Source organism: Ornithodoros turicata, chromosome 2 (genome assembly GCF_037126465.1).
Source record: "Ornithodoros turicata isolate Travis chromosome 2, ASM3712646v1, whole genome shotgun sequence".
Classification (NCBI taxonomy): domain Eukaryota; kingdom Metazoa; phylum Arthropoda; class Arachnida; order Ixodida; family Argasidae; genus Ornithodoros; species Ornithodoros turicata.
The window spans coordinates 10063087-10077996 of record NC_088202.1 but is presented as its reverse complement, the minus strand read 5'-3'; the positions used below and the strand labels follow the sequence as shown (position 1 = coordinate 10077996).

General features: G+C 46.1%; 2 protein-coding genes across 3 annotated transcripts; both read left to right on the top strand.

The window, feature by feature from the left end:
* Positions 1 to 3220: 3220 nt before the first annotated feature.
* Positions 3221 to 4453, top strand: LOC135384313 (uncharacterized). The gene is made up of 3 exons (XM_064613517.1): positions 3221 to 3231; positions 3343 to 3454; positions 3542 to 4453. Exons 1-3 carry the CDS (start codon positions 3221 to 3223, stop codon positions 4451 to 4453), a joined length of 1035 nt encoding a protein of 344 aa, XP_064469587.1.
* A 5635-nt stretch (positions 4454 to 10088) lies between these two features.
* Positions 10089 to 12260, top strand: LOC135383089 (uncharacterized). Of its 2 annotated transcripts, XM_064612714.1 has the most exons (7): positions 10089 to 10245; positions 10302 to 10379; positions 10529 to 10907; positions 11075 to 11095; positions 11296 to 11402; positions 11472 to 11495; positions 11899 to 12260. In XM_064612714.1, exons 1-7 carry the CDS (start codon positions 10173 to 10175, stop codon positions 11982 to 11984), a joined length of 768 nt encoding a protein of 255 aa, XP_064468784.1. In that variant the 5' UTR covers positions 10089 to 10172; the 3' UTR covers positions 11985 to 12260. The 2 variants fall into 2 exon arrangements, with proteins under 2 accessions (XP_064468784.1, XP_064468783.1); XM_064612713.1 differs by having other exon boundaries at positions 10092 to 10245; positions 11472 to 12260.
* Positions 12261 to 14910: the final 2650 nt, after the last annotated feature.

Here is a 14910-nt window from a genome sequence, read left to right as displayed (position 1 = left end):
ATCTAATTGATCCACGTTCACATCACTGCAAAAAAAAAGAACGAAAAAAAGGAAAGAAACACGGCATTGCCCAAACACACACAAAAAAAAACGAAGAACAGGTGCTACGCCCGCGCTGAAGATCACAAGCAGTCCCACAGAACTGCCAATACCTAAGATGTGTATTGGCATCGAGGCGGCGATGTGTATTGGCCTAAGATCCCTCAATCACGGCACCCATCGCACGGGAAGTAAGCCTAAGATCCCTCAGAAGCCTTCATTGGAATTGCAATATTCTGTGGACTAACAATTTCCACACCCGCTCCGAGAATACAAAGCATCGAAACACTTTCGTGGCGGTGACGGACACACGCCAGAGCAATTTACACTGCTTGCAGCAACTTGAAATCACCTAACTTTACAGAACAGCCATTCCTTCTTATCAAACATTGTGTTTTTTACTGGACCTGCCGCAATTTCGTTACCATTACAGCACCCAGCGACATTTTAGCCCTATGAAACGTCCGTTCGGGCTGTCGCGCATGCGCATTAGTTGTAGGACGCGTGATTACGCTCAAACAACTCGCTTGCTCACAGTCGGCTCGACCGATTGGCATTGGCATCGCGAAGGAAGATGGCGGCGACTTTCAAGACGTGGAATGTTGAGGTGTCGAACTCTAGCGAACTTTACGTTGGGAATGCCAAGTACGTTGACTGTTTCGAACAATGTGTATGATCTGCGGGGAGTTGTTGAATGTAACGATGTAGTGAATAGGGTATTTCACACGCTTCAACGTTCAATCTTGCCGTGCTGCTTGGGCATTTGTACAACACGGCTACGTACCCTGTTCAGTCAATATGGGGTGTACGCGTGCAATATGGGGGCCATATTCCCAAGATTTTCCCAATATTGGCTCAAAGTGGGCAATATGGGGCCCATATTGCCCATTTTCAGCCAATATGGGGAAAATCTTGGCGAAACGGGTCCCATATTGGACCCGTATCGCCAATGACTAGCCAATATGGGTCCAATATTGTGTGCTGCTTGGGTCATTACTTTTGTCGAATGTTCATTGCGCCACGTGAAGATTGGGAACATCCAGGTTTTCTTCAACCCCCCTTTAACAATGAGCACAAGGCAACAAGGAAAGAGAAAGGCGCAGCCTAGGGAATTCTGCAAGAGTTCAACAGTCGGCGGTGTGTGTCACAAGTGTCTACATGATGATATCACCGATTTTCTCTTGTGCGCATTTGGAGTAAAGGAAAATCAATGAATTAGAAACATAGCCTCTATGAGGGTAATACGTAACAATTGCCGTAGGGATTCACTGTTTTGGTATGGTAACGTGTTAGCTTCTCCTGTGCTGTCAGAGGTAGTTTTTCTGCCAGGACAGAACTATATAGCTTGGCCTCATCCGCCGGCTCCATAATGCTAGAAAAGGCATAATCTGCAATAAATCATATCTATAGCTTTTGCTTATCAGACTCGGTTCTACGGGGATTTAGTGGCACCGATTTCGGGACACTCGGGTGGATATTGCGTATAGCAAAAAAAGCAATGAAAAAACTGCAAAAAATGCAGAGCACCTTTGAGGCTTATGCCCTAAAACGTAAATATAATGCCAGAGTAATGCCATTACTTCGTAAAAGTAATGGCATTACTAATGCATTACTAATATCCAAAAAGTAATGAGTAATGCAATGCATTAGTTTTTATACAAGTAATGAGTAATGGTAATTCATTACAAAATAAAAGTAATTTCCCCACCTCTGCACACACGACGAATGCCCCGTGAAAGTTACGAAGGCCCTAACCAACTGTGCAACTCAAGGGCCGGGTTAGAATTACAATGATTGTCAGGAAATTACTGTGCTACGTGTTTAGGAAAGTGCCCTTTCTTTTTACAGCTACGTCAGGTTCACTGCTTATTGTGTGTTTACAAGCTGAGTTTGGATATTCCTTGGACCGAAAAACAGACGACAGATACCTGGATTTAAAATTTCGGAGGGATGAGTTGCGATATTTGTTCCCAAAACATATAATGACGCTAAGATACAGAAGAAATGCAATCACTTGCGTGTACATGTGCCGAATGGCCACTCGAACGCGCAAAATGCACAGCGGGCAATGGGCAGCGCGTACCAAGTTGGGAGTCAAAATGCGCGCTCCGCACCAGGGCGAGGAGGAAAGGCGGCGTTGGCACGGTTAAAGGGTGTCTCCTCCCTGAAAAGCGGAGAAGCCGCAGCAACCCATGGAGGCTCCCTATTATTGGGGAGAGGGAATGACACTGTCACTCTTGCCACCGTCTTTCGTGCTACACAGGCTATTGCTAAACACGCGCTACGCTTATTGCTTTGCCGTCGTCAGCACAGCCTACCATGTATTGCCGCGGTTTCGGCAAGTCACGTGGTAACGAATAGTGCGAGCTAGCACCAAATCTCATAGCCAAGCGGCGATTGTCAGAACTACTACCCCGGTGCTGGGAGCTTTGCGGATGGCCAGGTCTCTAGTATAGTAGTAGGTCGTGACATGAAGCCGCGAGAAGCCGTAGGTGGAATCCACTGACAAGTACGAAGGCGCGTACACGTCACAATGCCCTTTCGGGTGCATCTACGTCATAAAAATGGCTGCGCCCACGTGTGTTTCGGAATGAATTATCTATTTTTTTACATGGTACTGTACCGAACGGAGAGAATGAAGGTGCATTTTGGGGAGAGCTGGATGTAGGCTTTCAGAATATCACAACCGTTTCGACTATTTGGGATATCGGCATAGCTGACCCTTAAGGGTGTACGTGAACACCCTGCGCAGGATTACACCCTCCAAAAAAAGGGCGTTCGCGCATGTACGCAGCACCAAATGTCAGTTTTCTGAGCTGCCAGCAGCTGCAAACTGTAAATCCGTGTGACAGTACAAAGAGCGAAATGTTGTAGAATTGCACTCCCCAATTTCAATTGCAAATTTCAGACAAGTACGTCGCAAGCAGTACAATGTACACTCTAAACCCAGTGACGGATAGGTGACGCCTGATCAACTGGCACATTTCTCAAAAAATGTGCCAGAGGACTAGAGGACCGCGGTGCCTGCGAAAGCTGCAGGTGCTCTGTGCCCCATGAAACAACTGGTACGACATCCCTGCTGACGCCAGGAGCCACAGTGTATCTTACGTATTAAAGGAATACTTGTACCCATTAATACGCGAGATACATTATGCAGCAGAAGCCCATTCTCTGACGCAACATGTGGACATGGTTGGTACCAAACCCTACAATATTAAACCCATTTGGTATATCATTTTCCAGTGTCAGCATTGTTGTTACTATTGGGTGGTGGTGTTAAATGTATTCATCCTTTTGTGCCAGGAAACAGACAGATGGGCCACTGCCAAGTGGGCAGCTGAAGATACTGCTATCTGCTACAGACGGCTCGACTGGAATGACTCAAGTTACCCATGTCGACAAGCTAGAGGAAGAGGTATGTAACCAAATAATTTAAATTTATTTTCATGTGACATGTGATCTGTACCACATTGTAATCTGCTTTGTTTCCTTGCAACCTTAGGTACCACGCAAAGTCAAAAGGTGGAGAAGAAAGTGTGGCTTCAAGGGGTTTGATACATTACAGAAATGTGAGCAGGCACTGCGCGACCTCTGTGGTGTATCAATGGCTGTGTTTGCATTGCTGCTGAGCCTCCTCCCGGACCAGCGTCATCGTGCTTCAGATGTTACAAAGGAAGACAGATTGGTCCTCAGGCTAATGAAGCTGAAGCTAGGTATAAGATTAACGGCGCTTGCTGCACTCTTTGGGATCAACAAATCAACTGCAGCACACGTTTTCCGCATCACCTTGGATCACCTGAGTATTAAGCTGGAACAGTGGGTCTTCGTTCCTCCCAGAGGTACCATCAAGGACACCATGCCCCCATGCTTTACAAGGAACTATCCCGAGTGTACCTTTGTTATAGATTGCACGGAAGTGAAGACACAAACCCCATCCAACCCTGAGCAGCAACATTACTTATACTCTAACTATAAAGGTTGCTACACCCTGAAGTGGCTGGTGAGAATTATTCCCAATGGAATGATTGCCTTTATTTCGGACCCCTATGGCGGAAGGCACTCAGACTCTTATATCACGACGAACTCCGGATTTCTCACGCATGTGCTGCCTGGCGACCTAATCCTTAGTGACAAGGGATTTCCATCAATTGCTACAACGATGAAAGAGCATGGTGCTATTCTTGTGATGCCACCATTTAACAGAGGAGGAGGACAGCTGTCAGTGGAAGACATGGAGCCAACATTGGTTATTGCTCAAGTGCGGATACATGTTGAGCGTGTGATACAAAGGCTGAAGATCTACCAGGTGTTAAGTAACTGCATACCCCTTTCCCTCATACCACACATGTACAAGGTCATGAAAGTCTGTGCAGCCCTTGTTAATCTGCAAAGCCCAATTATAAAGACGCAATAAAAGGAAGCTGTCAGACAACCTTTATTTGCTTAGTTCAGGCAACAGGTGTGTAAAATAAAAGAATTCCAGCTTGGGCACGAGCTCAGCAAGAAAACTATCATCCCATGTCATCTCCAGGATGACTGACTGCTTTGGGGAGAACACACACACAAAAAAAACCTTGCACACATTTAGCACATACATCTGAAGCTGCAGCTGTGTGAAATATTTGTGATTCCTGTTTAGAACTAAATGATCGTCTAGAAACTTTAGGTAATCCACATTTGAGGATCTTGCTTCGTAGTCGACAATGACTGTATCCTTACAGCGATGAGGGCACTAGATCTCTATCACAGCATTCATGCCTCCTGCCTGCACAATCCCGTCAGGGCTGCAACACAGCCATGGCTGCTCGTACATAACGACCACGCCAGTCTGAAACACGTTTGATATTAATGAGTGGACTGTGAAATTTTACTACGGACTACAGAGCAAACCCTCGATAAGTCAAACAATCAGTGTCCAGACAGGTTGGTCTGGATTAAGGAATGGCGTGACTTATTCAGTGCACGTTACGATAGTTAGTGTGGTTCACCAGAGTGTGTGAGTTGAACAGGGGTTCCTTGTGTCAGATGTTTGACTTGTGGAGAGTTCGCTGCACTATGGCTAGGATGCAGAACAGCTCAATGCACTGCATAGTTCAACTAAGTCCTGCAACTCTTGTACTGAGGCTTCACAGATATATGTACAGCCAGACGATGATGTGCAGCCAGACGGTGCCGATGACACCAGTGAGAAACAAGGCTCCGACATTGACACTTTGCCTCCGCACTGACATTCTTTGAGCAGCGCAACAGCGTGGCTCAACTCTATGCAATTAGCAAAAGTTTGCAGGAATCGAGTGCCTACACTACTATGTAACAGCTCTCATTGACGAGATTTCTGTGTTTTAATTAAACCTTGCTCTGTAGGACGTTTCTATTCGGTCGTTTCATTTATCCGGATGCCCCGGTATCCGGACGATTTCGCCGGGAACGGCAAAGTCCGGATAAACGGGGGTCGACTGTACATGCTTACGTGTGGCAGTGTTATCTATCACACAACCAATCGTAATGTTTCTGTATAGATGAGAAGCAACTGAAGATGCACAGTAATGGTGCTGCAGTATCCTAAAGACAAAAACGCATGCCAGTAAATATTGGATGTAATCAGCAAGACATGCTTTCACACATTGAGATGCTTCATGATCTACCTGTATGATTGGAGTACCCAGCTGATTCTGAAGCATGTCCCGAGCACAACCTTCAGTTGCAATGCCTGTGAAAGAAAGAATTGCATTGCACTATTCAGACACGTTCAGAAAAAGTTCTGCAAGTGAGGCAGTATCATCTCACATACCGTACTGGGTTGAAGCATTGCTAAACATTTTTCTTGACATCATGCGAACGGCCAGTTCTTTAAATTTTGATTGCCGGGTCTTGATTTGGTGGGCAGTAGAACTTGTTATTCTACATTTTCGTTCCTTGAACCACCTGAGGGTATCGGACCAAAATGGTAAACGAGAACGACTACACAGTAAATAGTACCTTGTAATATTGTCCTGTCACCTATTATCTGTGTAATAGATGAAGTATGCAATAACCTACCGCTCATTTTCTGACTGCCCCATCGTGCATGCTGCCAGGTGTGTTGTGTCATCTTGCAAGATCACATTGTTGCAATAAAACTGCTGTGCTTGGTCATCTAACCTTGCTAGAAAATCTTTTGGTACAAGCATGAGTCGACTTTCGCATGTTCTCGTCCATTCCATCAAGTGCCACACCCTGTCACGTCGATCCATATCTGCCAGGAATGGAGCTAGCCGTGCCCTTTCCACCTTTTCAGAAACTTCAGATACAAGATAGATCCCTGAGGACAGCCTCACAGTCCCTTTCCACTTCAGTCTTCCTCATTGAGCTCAAAACTTGGGCAAGGGAGCAGTGCACGGAAGGAAATGCTTGCATGACAGGTGCCGGAGGAGCTGGCACTGTATCTCTCTTACACTTTAGGGGCCCAGCTGAGGACAAGGAGAGACAGTACTTTTTCAGTGACAGAGAGGAAAGATTCAGGAAACCATATGAAAAGCTCAAATTTGTGAAAAAAGTAAATGTGTGAATGCAAAGTTAGGAAATAATTTATCACAATTATCATTTAGCATAATTATATTATGGCAGGGTGTAATATGCAAAAAGGCACCAACAGGGAAGGCTTATTGATACCTGGGAACAAAGCAGTTTTTTCCCTTGATCCCGCTGCGGCTTCTTACTCGGTTTTCCCCACTCTTGCGGCCTACTTGTCATGGAGTCATCTTCTGCAGTGTTGATATGCATGCAAACTGCGGCCGCGTGTTTGCATTTTCCACTAATTCCTGCCTTGCATGTGCACCTGCCTTGGGTAAGAGTGCGCGTCGCACTGTCCAGCTGAAACATAAGAAACCACATGAACCAAAGGTTGATCAGTAGCTACGACTAGCCGTGTACACATCTTCGTAATGAGTACCAATGCAAGTGTTGAGTACCAATAGTATCGTTGATGCTGCTATGCAGCACAGCCAGTGCAAATTGAGAATACATGTGAGCAAGCAGAACCGCATTTACCTGTATGGTGATATCGTAGACGACGCTCTGTTTCACTTGTGAAACGCACTTTGCATGTATGCTAACAGAACCGTCGTCAATTCTTTCTTCAGTCGCATAAACGTGCCTAACGAGGAGATTGCCCTTCTTCACATTGGTAGGGGAGAAAAAGTCCTCAGCTCCGTGCACTCTACTGAAAGAACAAAACAGACGCAGCATCGCAAATCGCGGTCAACCGTACACCACTCTCGCTGGCAAGCATGCGGCGAATGGGCACGTTTACTTGAGAAAACTTTCGAAACCAGCCGTAGGTGGCGCAGCACCGACGCGCCACCTGGCCCAGCCATACGTCCCTATACTCCAAATACGTACAAGTCTGCTGTAGTCCTGTAGTAGGTAGTGCGCTCGTCGTATGCGTAAGCTCCGTTCTCAAGTGGACTGTGCAGCTTGCCAGTATGAAGCCATGGAACTGGAGATTCCATTACACAAACATAAAAAGCTCCGCAACGACGTTTCACGGGACATGTAAGCATTGCTAGAAGAAGGTGTCGTCGAAGCCGCGTGTTACATCCAATTTCATACGGCATTTGAGAAGGCGTCATCCTCAAGAGTTGAGCGTGGTGCCAAAGCGTGGTGCCGTCAAGTCCATTTGAAGCTGCCTCCTCATCAGCATCAAGGAAGAGGGCTTTGGACACCGCCTTATTCAAAATCATGTACACCGACATGCAGACATTTAGCATCTTGGACAGGAATGTCAGGGAGTTCGTCGCGGTACGTACACGCTGTAGAGAGCTAACTTAATCTGTGATGGAAACCTATCTCCATATTTTGGAGCACAGTAATCCAATACACGGTAAGCTCTGGCAATATTTCGAGAGGGTGCATTCCTCCTTTGCAGGTGAAGCGATTGTAAAACATGGGACCACTGCATTTCCTGACCTTTGCTTTATGCTTTGTAGACGCTTTCTGTTTTTGTCTTTCACACCTCCGTTACCATTGAATTCGTTGAAAAAACATGGGCTCGGATAGGTAGGGCATCCCTCCAAATGTGAGAAGCGCTGCGAGTGCATCGAAGTCATCGTAATCAATGAAAGGCTATACTTTGCTGTGTGTTAAAACCGCCGGCTACGTAACTGCACGTCTCTTGGGAGCAGTTCCGACTTCAGATTGGCCGTGTGTGGGACGGGCCGTGACAGACACACTTTTTAATGAACTCTGGCCTGGGTTGAGCTTGGCAGGACTTCGAGACGTGGGGCTTCTCACGATGGCACAAGTTTGGACCGGAATTTTCCTTCAGCTAGGGACCTTTCTCGGCCATCAGACCGCACTCGCCCTCAGGGCATGGGCGCCGTCAGGATTATTTTCCATGGGGGTGGGGGGCAAAACTATATCCACGCCGTGTCCAGGGGGTGGTGTCTCCGATTTTGCCCAAAATGCCGTCAAAATGACAATTTCCGGGGTCCTCCCTTCGCGGCGCCCATGCCCTGGGTTCATAACCAAGCAAAGGCGGGTAAAACGAGGCCTCAGGCTGTAGTGCATGCATAGATCGAGTAGATCGAACGAAGCTTATCTGTGCTGTGTTGTGTGGAACTGCGTATGTCTAATTTCGTTAGTAGGTTATTATTGCGCGGAGCGCGGCCGTAACATATAACCGCAGCTCGGGAGCTGAATAGCACACAGGCTAATAGGTGGTGACTGATAGGCTGGTATACGCCGAGCAGGCGTATACCGAAAATGTCTTTCTAAACTAAAAAAATTATGTCCGAAAATACGAATAAAATTTCAGCCAGCGGATTGATATGTTGGCTCCTTATATCCTCGTCAACCAGACGAAATTTATTGCTCTTTGTGCTACGTCACACTGTTATTTTAGCGTTGTTTAGTGAATGCATGCAGTATTAGTAATTTGTAATTTGTATTAGTAATGCTACTGCACGAATTTTGGCCCCCGGATTTGTCAAAAGATTTGATAAATCCGGATTTAAAAGCTGATTTGATTTAGGTATGGAAAAACAAATCAGGATTTAAAAGGATTTGATTTAACGTGCCAAAATTAAATCTGAACTTCATTTGAATTTGATTTACTACCTTCAGAAAAAATGTGGATTTGATTTAAATCCGATATGAGCGGCCAAGTCCGCAACACCAATTAAGATGAACAAGGCTTTCGTGCAGAGCCTGCACTTCGTCAGGTTAAAGAGTAGCCGTACAACAGGTCGTATATATACCAGTAGAAAGGGAGGGAGAAAGGGAAATAGAAAAGCAAAAACACAATCGAAGACACTTATCTAGCTGATGGAGTTCGAAAAACAATAAGTGAAATAAGTAAAAAGCGAAGCCGCCCGGACAAGACCAAAAACCACAACCCAGGACCATGTGTCACAGACACATAACAGGGGAAAGTTCACAGCGCGGACAGCCGAAAAACGCAAGGCGACCCTCCCGATGCTCCCTGTACCCGGGAGTTTCGGGGAAGGCTCAAGGTCGCTCTGCGGTCACCAGCCAGCCGCGCTGCCAGACCCCCCCCCTCCCGGCCTGCAAACACATCCATCCCCAACATCCACACTTCCTGGATAACGGAAGGACGACCCACTTGAAGCATAATTAGAAGTTTTACAACTGTAACGGGCCAGCGTATATGTTTAACCCATGTGGCTGAAGTGAGCAAAATTTAGATATCAGCTAGGATTCGCAATTTTTTCGTTTTATGTCATTTGTATATCTGGATTCAAGGAGTACAATTGGTAGATGAGTATTAAAATCATGTCCCGATGCATTAAAGTGTACAGAGATAGCGGTGGCTGCAAAGGCTGGTTTCTTATTGGTTGCCAATAGTATCGTTGCGCTTTTGCAGAAGTTGAAGAAAACCCACGAGCAGCACATGTCACGTCGAGACTGGGAGGTACCCGGGTTCGAATCCCGGTGCCGGCTGTGCTGTCTGGGGGTTTTCCTGGGTTTTCCTCAGACGCTTTCAGACATATGACGGCACAGTTCCCTTAGAAGTCGGCCCAGGACGCACATTCCCCAGGGCGTGAGTCGTGACGTTGCCCACATACGTGAGGCCGACAACGGCAAGCCCTATCACCACCACCACCACCACCACGAGCAGCACCTGGTCATGGGCCATGGGATTCTTGGGCAGTGCACTTTGTCACGAGGAGAAAGACGACAACGAGAAGCCGTACGCGTACGCTGAAGGTAATCTGCTGGCAGTTTCTTGTAGCCTACTGCGCTGTCATCAAAAAGACTTACAGGCCAACGACGACTGCGCCGCCTCCACCAGGCGCCTGTGGAACCATATTTTATTATTCTCCCTACCATTGAGGATCCCGGTGCGTATTTCCGCGTCTCACACCACGGGTTTCCAACGGCCGGCCGACACGGCCGTTGAACACGGCATCAACAGCGCGCTGAATGACCCATACGACCCAGAGTCGCAGCTGCCCTAGTTTCTATAGTACTGGCCTGGACCTTGTTACAGAGGCAACGGTGCCCACTATCATGGCATCAGTGCAAGGGTTATCACCAGCTCAAGGGTTATCACCAGCTCAAGAGTCATCACCAGCTCAAGAGTCATCACCAGCTCAAGAGTCATCACCAGCTCAAGAGTCATCATCAGCTCAAGAGTCATCACCAGTTCAAGCGGTATCTCCAGCGCTAGAGTTATCTCCAGCGCTAGAGTTTTCACCAGCGCTAGAGTTTTCACCAGCGCTAGAGTTTTCACCAGCGCTAGAGTTTTCACCAGCGCTAGAGTTTTCACCAGCGCTAGAGTTTTCACCAGCGCTAGAGTTTTCACCAGCGCTAGAGTTTTCACCAGCGCTAGAGTTATCACGAGAGCAAGAGGAACGAGACCGTACAGGGTAAAGTTCAACGTTGGTTGAGACACTCAATTCAGCCGTCAGTTGTGAGGTTAAACGGAATACAAGCGTTTGCAGTGTTTCCTGTAGCGCCGCTCTCGGTTGAACACAGTTCACGAAAATAACCGTTTTATTCAGTTTTTGCAGTCTCATTTCTTCTTTTTGCTCAGAGACACGCCCCGTGGGGAAGCGTAAGTACACGCTTCTTTTTTACCAGCTATTTTTATTGCAACTCTTATGCATATCGTAAACTACGAAGAAAAAGGGGGGGGGACTGTAATAACCGGCGGTGCGTGAGCACAGGTTAGAGTGGCCAAGCTGTCGTGTTCAGGATCATTTAAACAAAACACTGAAATCTTTGGACGTCAGTGTTTTTCTTTTTTCTTCTCAGACAGCTGTCGGAGTCACATGAGAAAGTTGTGGTAACGCTCATGAGCTTGGTCCTTTTTCTCATCGGCGGGACCCTTTTCGCTCTTCTTTTCAAGTTGCTGTCTGAAGGTAATTTTAATGTACAAAAAATAGTTTCTTGTTTGTGATAGCAAGTCTCTAAAGAACCAATCTCTTCAGGTTCACAGAACGAAGCAGTGTTTGGTAAGTCGTGGAGTGCTGGCGACGCGCAAATGTTTATAAAGGTAAAGGTCATGTATAATGCAGCCTGGGAATTTCGAAAATGCACTTAGGAATGCATCTCGCTTGTCGAGAGTTGTGTGATATTTGTGGTGGTGGTGGTGGTAGTAGCTCTGGTGTCCGCTGTGAAGTGACCTTGTTCTCTATGCACCGATGACATGTACTTCAATTATTTCAACGTTGGTGGTTGTTCCTCTGTTTCTCTGCAAATACTGCAGCTTTAACTTTTCACCGAATGCACACGTAAGTATGTTACTGGTTGCTGTCAGTCTCAGAGATAGTTACGTCATGCTAGTTGAGAGGAATTATGACTAATGTTGCAGTCCGCATACTGTGCCCTTGTGACATTTTTCACGGTCCTTTTCAGAGGTGTCGCTGCTGAATGAATGGCACCACTTCGCTCTGTGCTCCGTGCTTGGTAAAAGTGTGCTATGTGCAGCGTGCAACGTATAAAAGTTCCTTCGCACAAATGTGTCTGGTGATATTTTTCATCATAATGAACTGCATTGTTTTGCAGCAGTCCTAATGCATCGGGTATATTGTACACGCTGCTGGCCGTGCATCAACTTCTGGTTTCAACAGCCTGGCGGCAGTACAGTCCTGACGAGGGTTGGTTGACGGACGACATCACTACCGAAGAATGTCGAAGAATTTCTAAAGCTTCGTTACGAGCCTTTTTCCTCGCAATATTTTGACGGCTCCTGTGTGATATTAAAGTAGCTGCCCACATATGTATTGCTTTCTCCATACCAATTTTGTGGCTAGAGTAGCGTTAAGCGTTGAATACATAAATGGCAGCACCGCGAAAGTATACCACTTTGCAATGAATTCGGTGGCAGTGAGCCGACATGGTGATTACTGCCATGCCTCAGCAAGAAGACTGTCTGTCGTCGGATATTTGAAATATGAACAAATGCAAGCCTACAACGACATCCGAAACACATGAGAAAACGTGTCAACGTCGATCGGAAGCTATCTGCTTATAGCAGTGTGCTTTCGATTTCTTTCTTATTTTTAATACTTAGAACAAAAGCTGGCCTTCCTGGAATTTTTGAATCTACACGACAGCGCAGCATTTGTACGCTTTTGGATGCCGTGATGACGGGTGTTTAGAAATCAATGGCCGCGTTGAATCGCGACGCCTGCGCTCCGAATGAAGTGACTCTGTCAGACACCGGCAGGAGTCTCTGTTTAACGCTCCAAAGCAGCTCCAAAGAAACCTTGACCTCTCTTCTGGCCACTTCCGCTTCCAGAAATTTGCGCTCGAAAAACCGGGGGAAGACCCCCGTCCGGTCGGTGAACGCTTACTCATTTTTTTGTGGCACTCTCACTATCCCAAATTGTCCACATCCTGGTGGATGACTTTGACGAGTTGTGTGAGGCGGTGGAGAAGCAGAGAAGCCAGCCCCGGAAAGTTGTGTGAAGAGCTTTAACACAAGCGTTCGACGATGGTAAGCTTTCTGTCAAGGCACCCAAACTCCGAGCTCTTGTCCGCCAATGGTCTTTTATTCGTGCAGGAAACATTAACATTAATTTAAAGAGCATTTACGCATGTGCAGTGGAACTTTTGAGGTAAGGAATAGACAACTTATGCTCCGTTTGCTCCGTTTGTTAAATGCTCCGTTTTAACATTTGAAGCGAGGTCAATGGTCCTTTAACTTGAATTTAACGAAGTTGTCACAGAAACATTCATCACATCACCAACTAACGTTTGTAAAAAGATTTTAGTGTTCACTTGAAGTTTTAACAAACCCTTGGATCTCGGTTCAAAGCAGTACTGTACACTGTTAAAACAGAACTTCACCGCATAGCACGTTCATAGCCAACCATTATTCCGAATGATATCATTCTGTATATTGATTTGTTGAAAATGGGAGGAGGCGCCTATCCGGGACAGATTATCTTGCCTCAGATAGGCGCCTCCCCCCTGTTTCGAAGAACTCAGGACACAGAATGATATTATTCGGAATGATGGTTGACTAAGAGCGTGCTATGTGGTGAAGTTCTGTTTTAACAGGTGGTGGTGGTGATGTTGGCTATAGTCGTGACGATGCCCACTTGAGTGCGGCCAACAACGGCAAGCTACCTCGACACCCCCCCTCTGTTTTAACAGTGCATCAAAGACCCGAAAACTCAGGGTGTATTGCAAAAAATGGGGGTGGACTTACACTGTATGAAACCGGAAAACATTTTGGGTTTTGAGTCAGCAGTTACTTGTTTTATTTTCCTACGTATTGGTCCCCTTTTATTTTCACTGTTACTTTTTTTGTCGTCTGTTATTACAATGCTCTGCTAACCTTCATTATGCTGTTCGGATGGAAGCCACTGTGAGAACTTTTCTTGTTGATGGCTTTTTGGCGACACTATCTTGTGGTGCCTGTTTCTTTGTGTTCCCTCGTGGGAGATGCAAGGCCGCGTAAACTTCGTGATCACTAACGTCGCCAGTATGTCGTCACCTCCTAAAGGGATGTTGGCCGGGCAACGTCAGGAGAATATGGCACATCCTGCTTACTGGCTGAAGAAGGCAACCTCCTCTTACTCCCAACTTCCACTGGATGCCTGGTGAGACGACGTCGCGGAGTCGTCACTGCAGGTTGCTTGTTTTGGGAGTATTCTTCAAACACCGTAAGTACACTCTAAATCGTTTTACACCTTAAAGGGTGTAAATTAAAATGTTCATGGCGCACACCTTTTAAGGTGTATTTTAACACCCTCATGGCAATTGGGGTGTAAAGGGTGTAACGCCGAATAAATCTGCTGGGTTTGTGGCAATAAGCTGGTAACTGTCTATTCACAATTACCAGCATATTGCGTATAATCACATTAAGGTACATATATATGTATGCACATCAAGGTGATTAAATATGTGTGTAAACATACACAGCCGACATACAGACAATCATGTATGGCATGGCAGCTGTGCAGGGCAATGAAGCATGGCGGCTGTATATAGCTTTTCGTGAAACTGAAGACCTTCTCATGAGCAGACACCTCCCCCATATGCATGTTCATTACTTAGAACGCCGCATTTATTCGTTTCTTCAAGGCTTTGCAGTGCTGTACCCACAAATATCTAACCCCTGTAAAATGCATTGCGTTGTTCATTATCCGCGACTCGTCATGATGTTTGGTCCTTTCCTATCTGTATGGTTGTACGCGTTTCGAAGGGAAACACCAGCATTTTAAGGATGTTGCTAGAAAAACTCGACATTTTAAGAACATAACCCTTTCATTAGCAAGAAGACATCAATTTTATCAAATGTATGTGTGGTCGCAGCCCTTCATCAGAAATGCCACATCTACTGATGCTTCCAAGGAGATTCACGCAGAATCTATAGTCTATGTGAAAAATACAGTTGATAATGATAACACATTTGTT

Bases quoted from the DNA above. Each gene is read 5' to 3' on its own strand.
- LOC135384313 (XM_064613517.1), top strand. The intron at 3,455-3,541 runs GTATGTAACCAA...TTGCAACCTTAG, and splicing joins TCGACAAGCTAGAGGAAGAG to GTACCACGCAAAGTCAAAAG.
- LOC135383089 (XM_064612713.1), top strand. From the start codon at position 10,173: ATGGGATTCTTGGGCAGTGCACTTTGTCACGAGGAGAAAGACGACAAC. The intron at 10,380-10,528 runs GTGCGTATTTCC...ACCTTGTTACAG, and splicing joins CCCTACCATTGAGGATCCCG to AGGCAACGGTGCCCACTATC. The intron at 11,403-11,471 runs GTAATTTTAATG...CAATCTCTTCAG, and splicing joins TTTCAAGTTGCTGTCTGAAG to GTTCACAGAACGAAGCAGTG.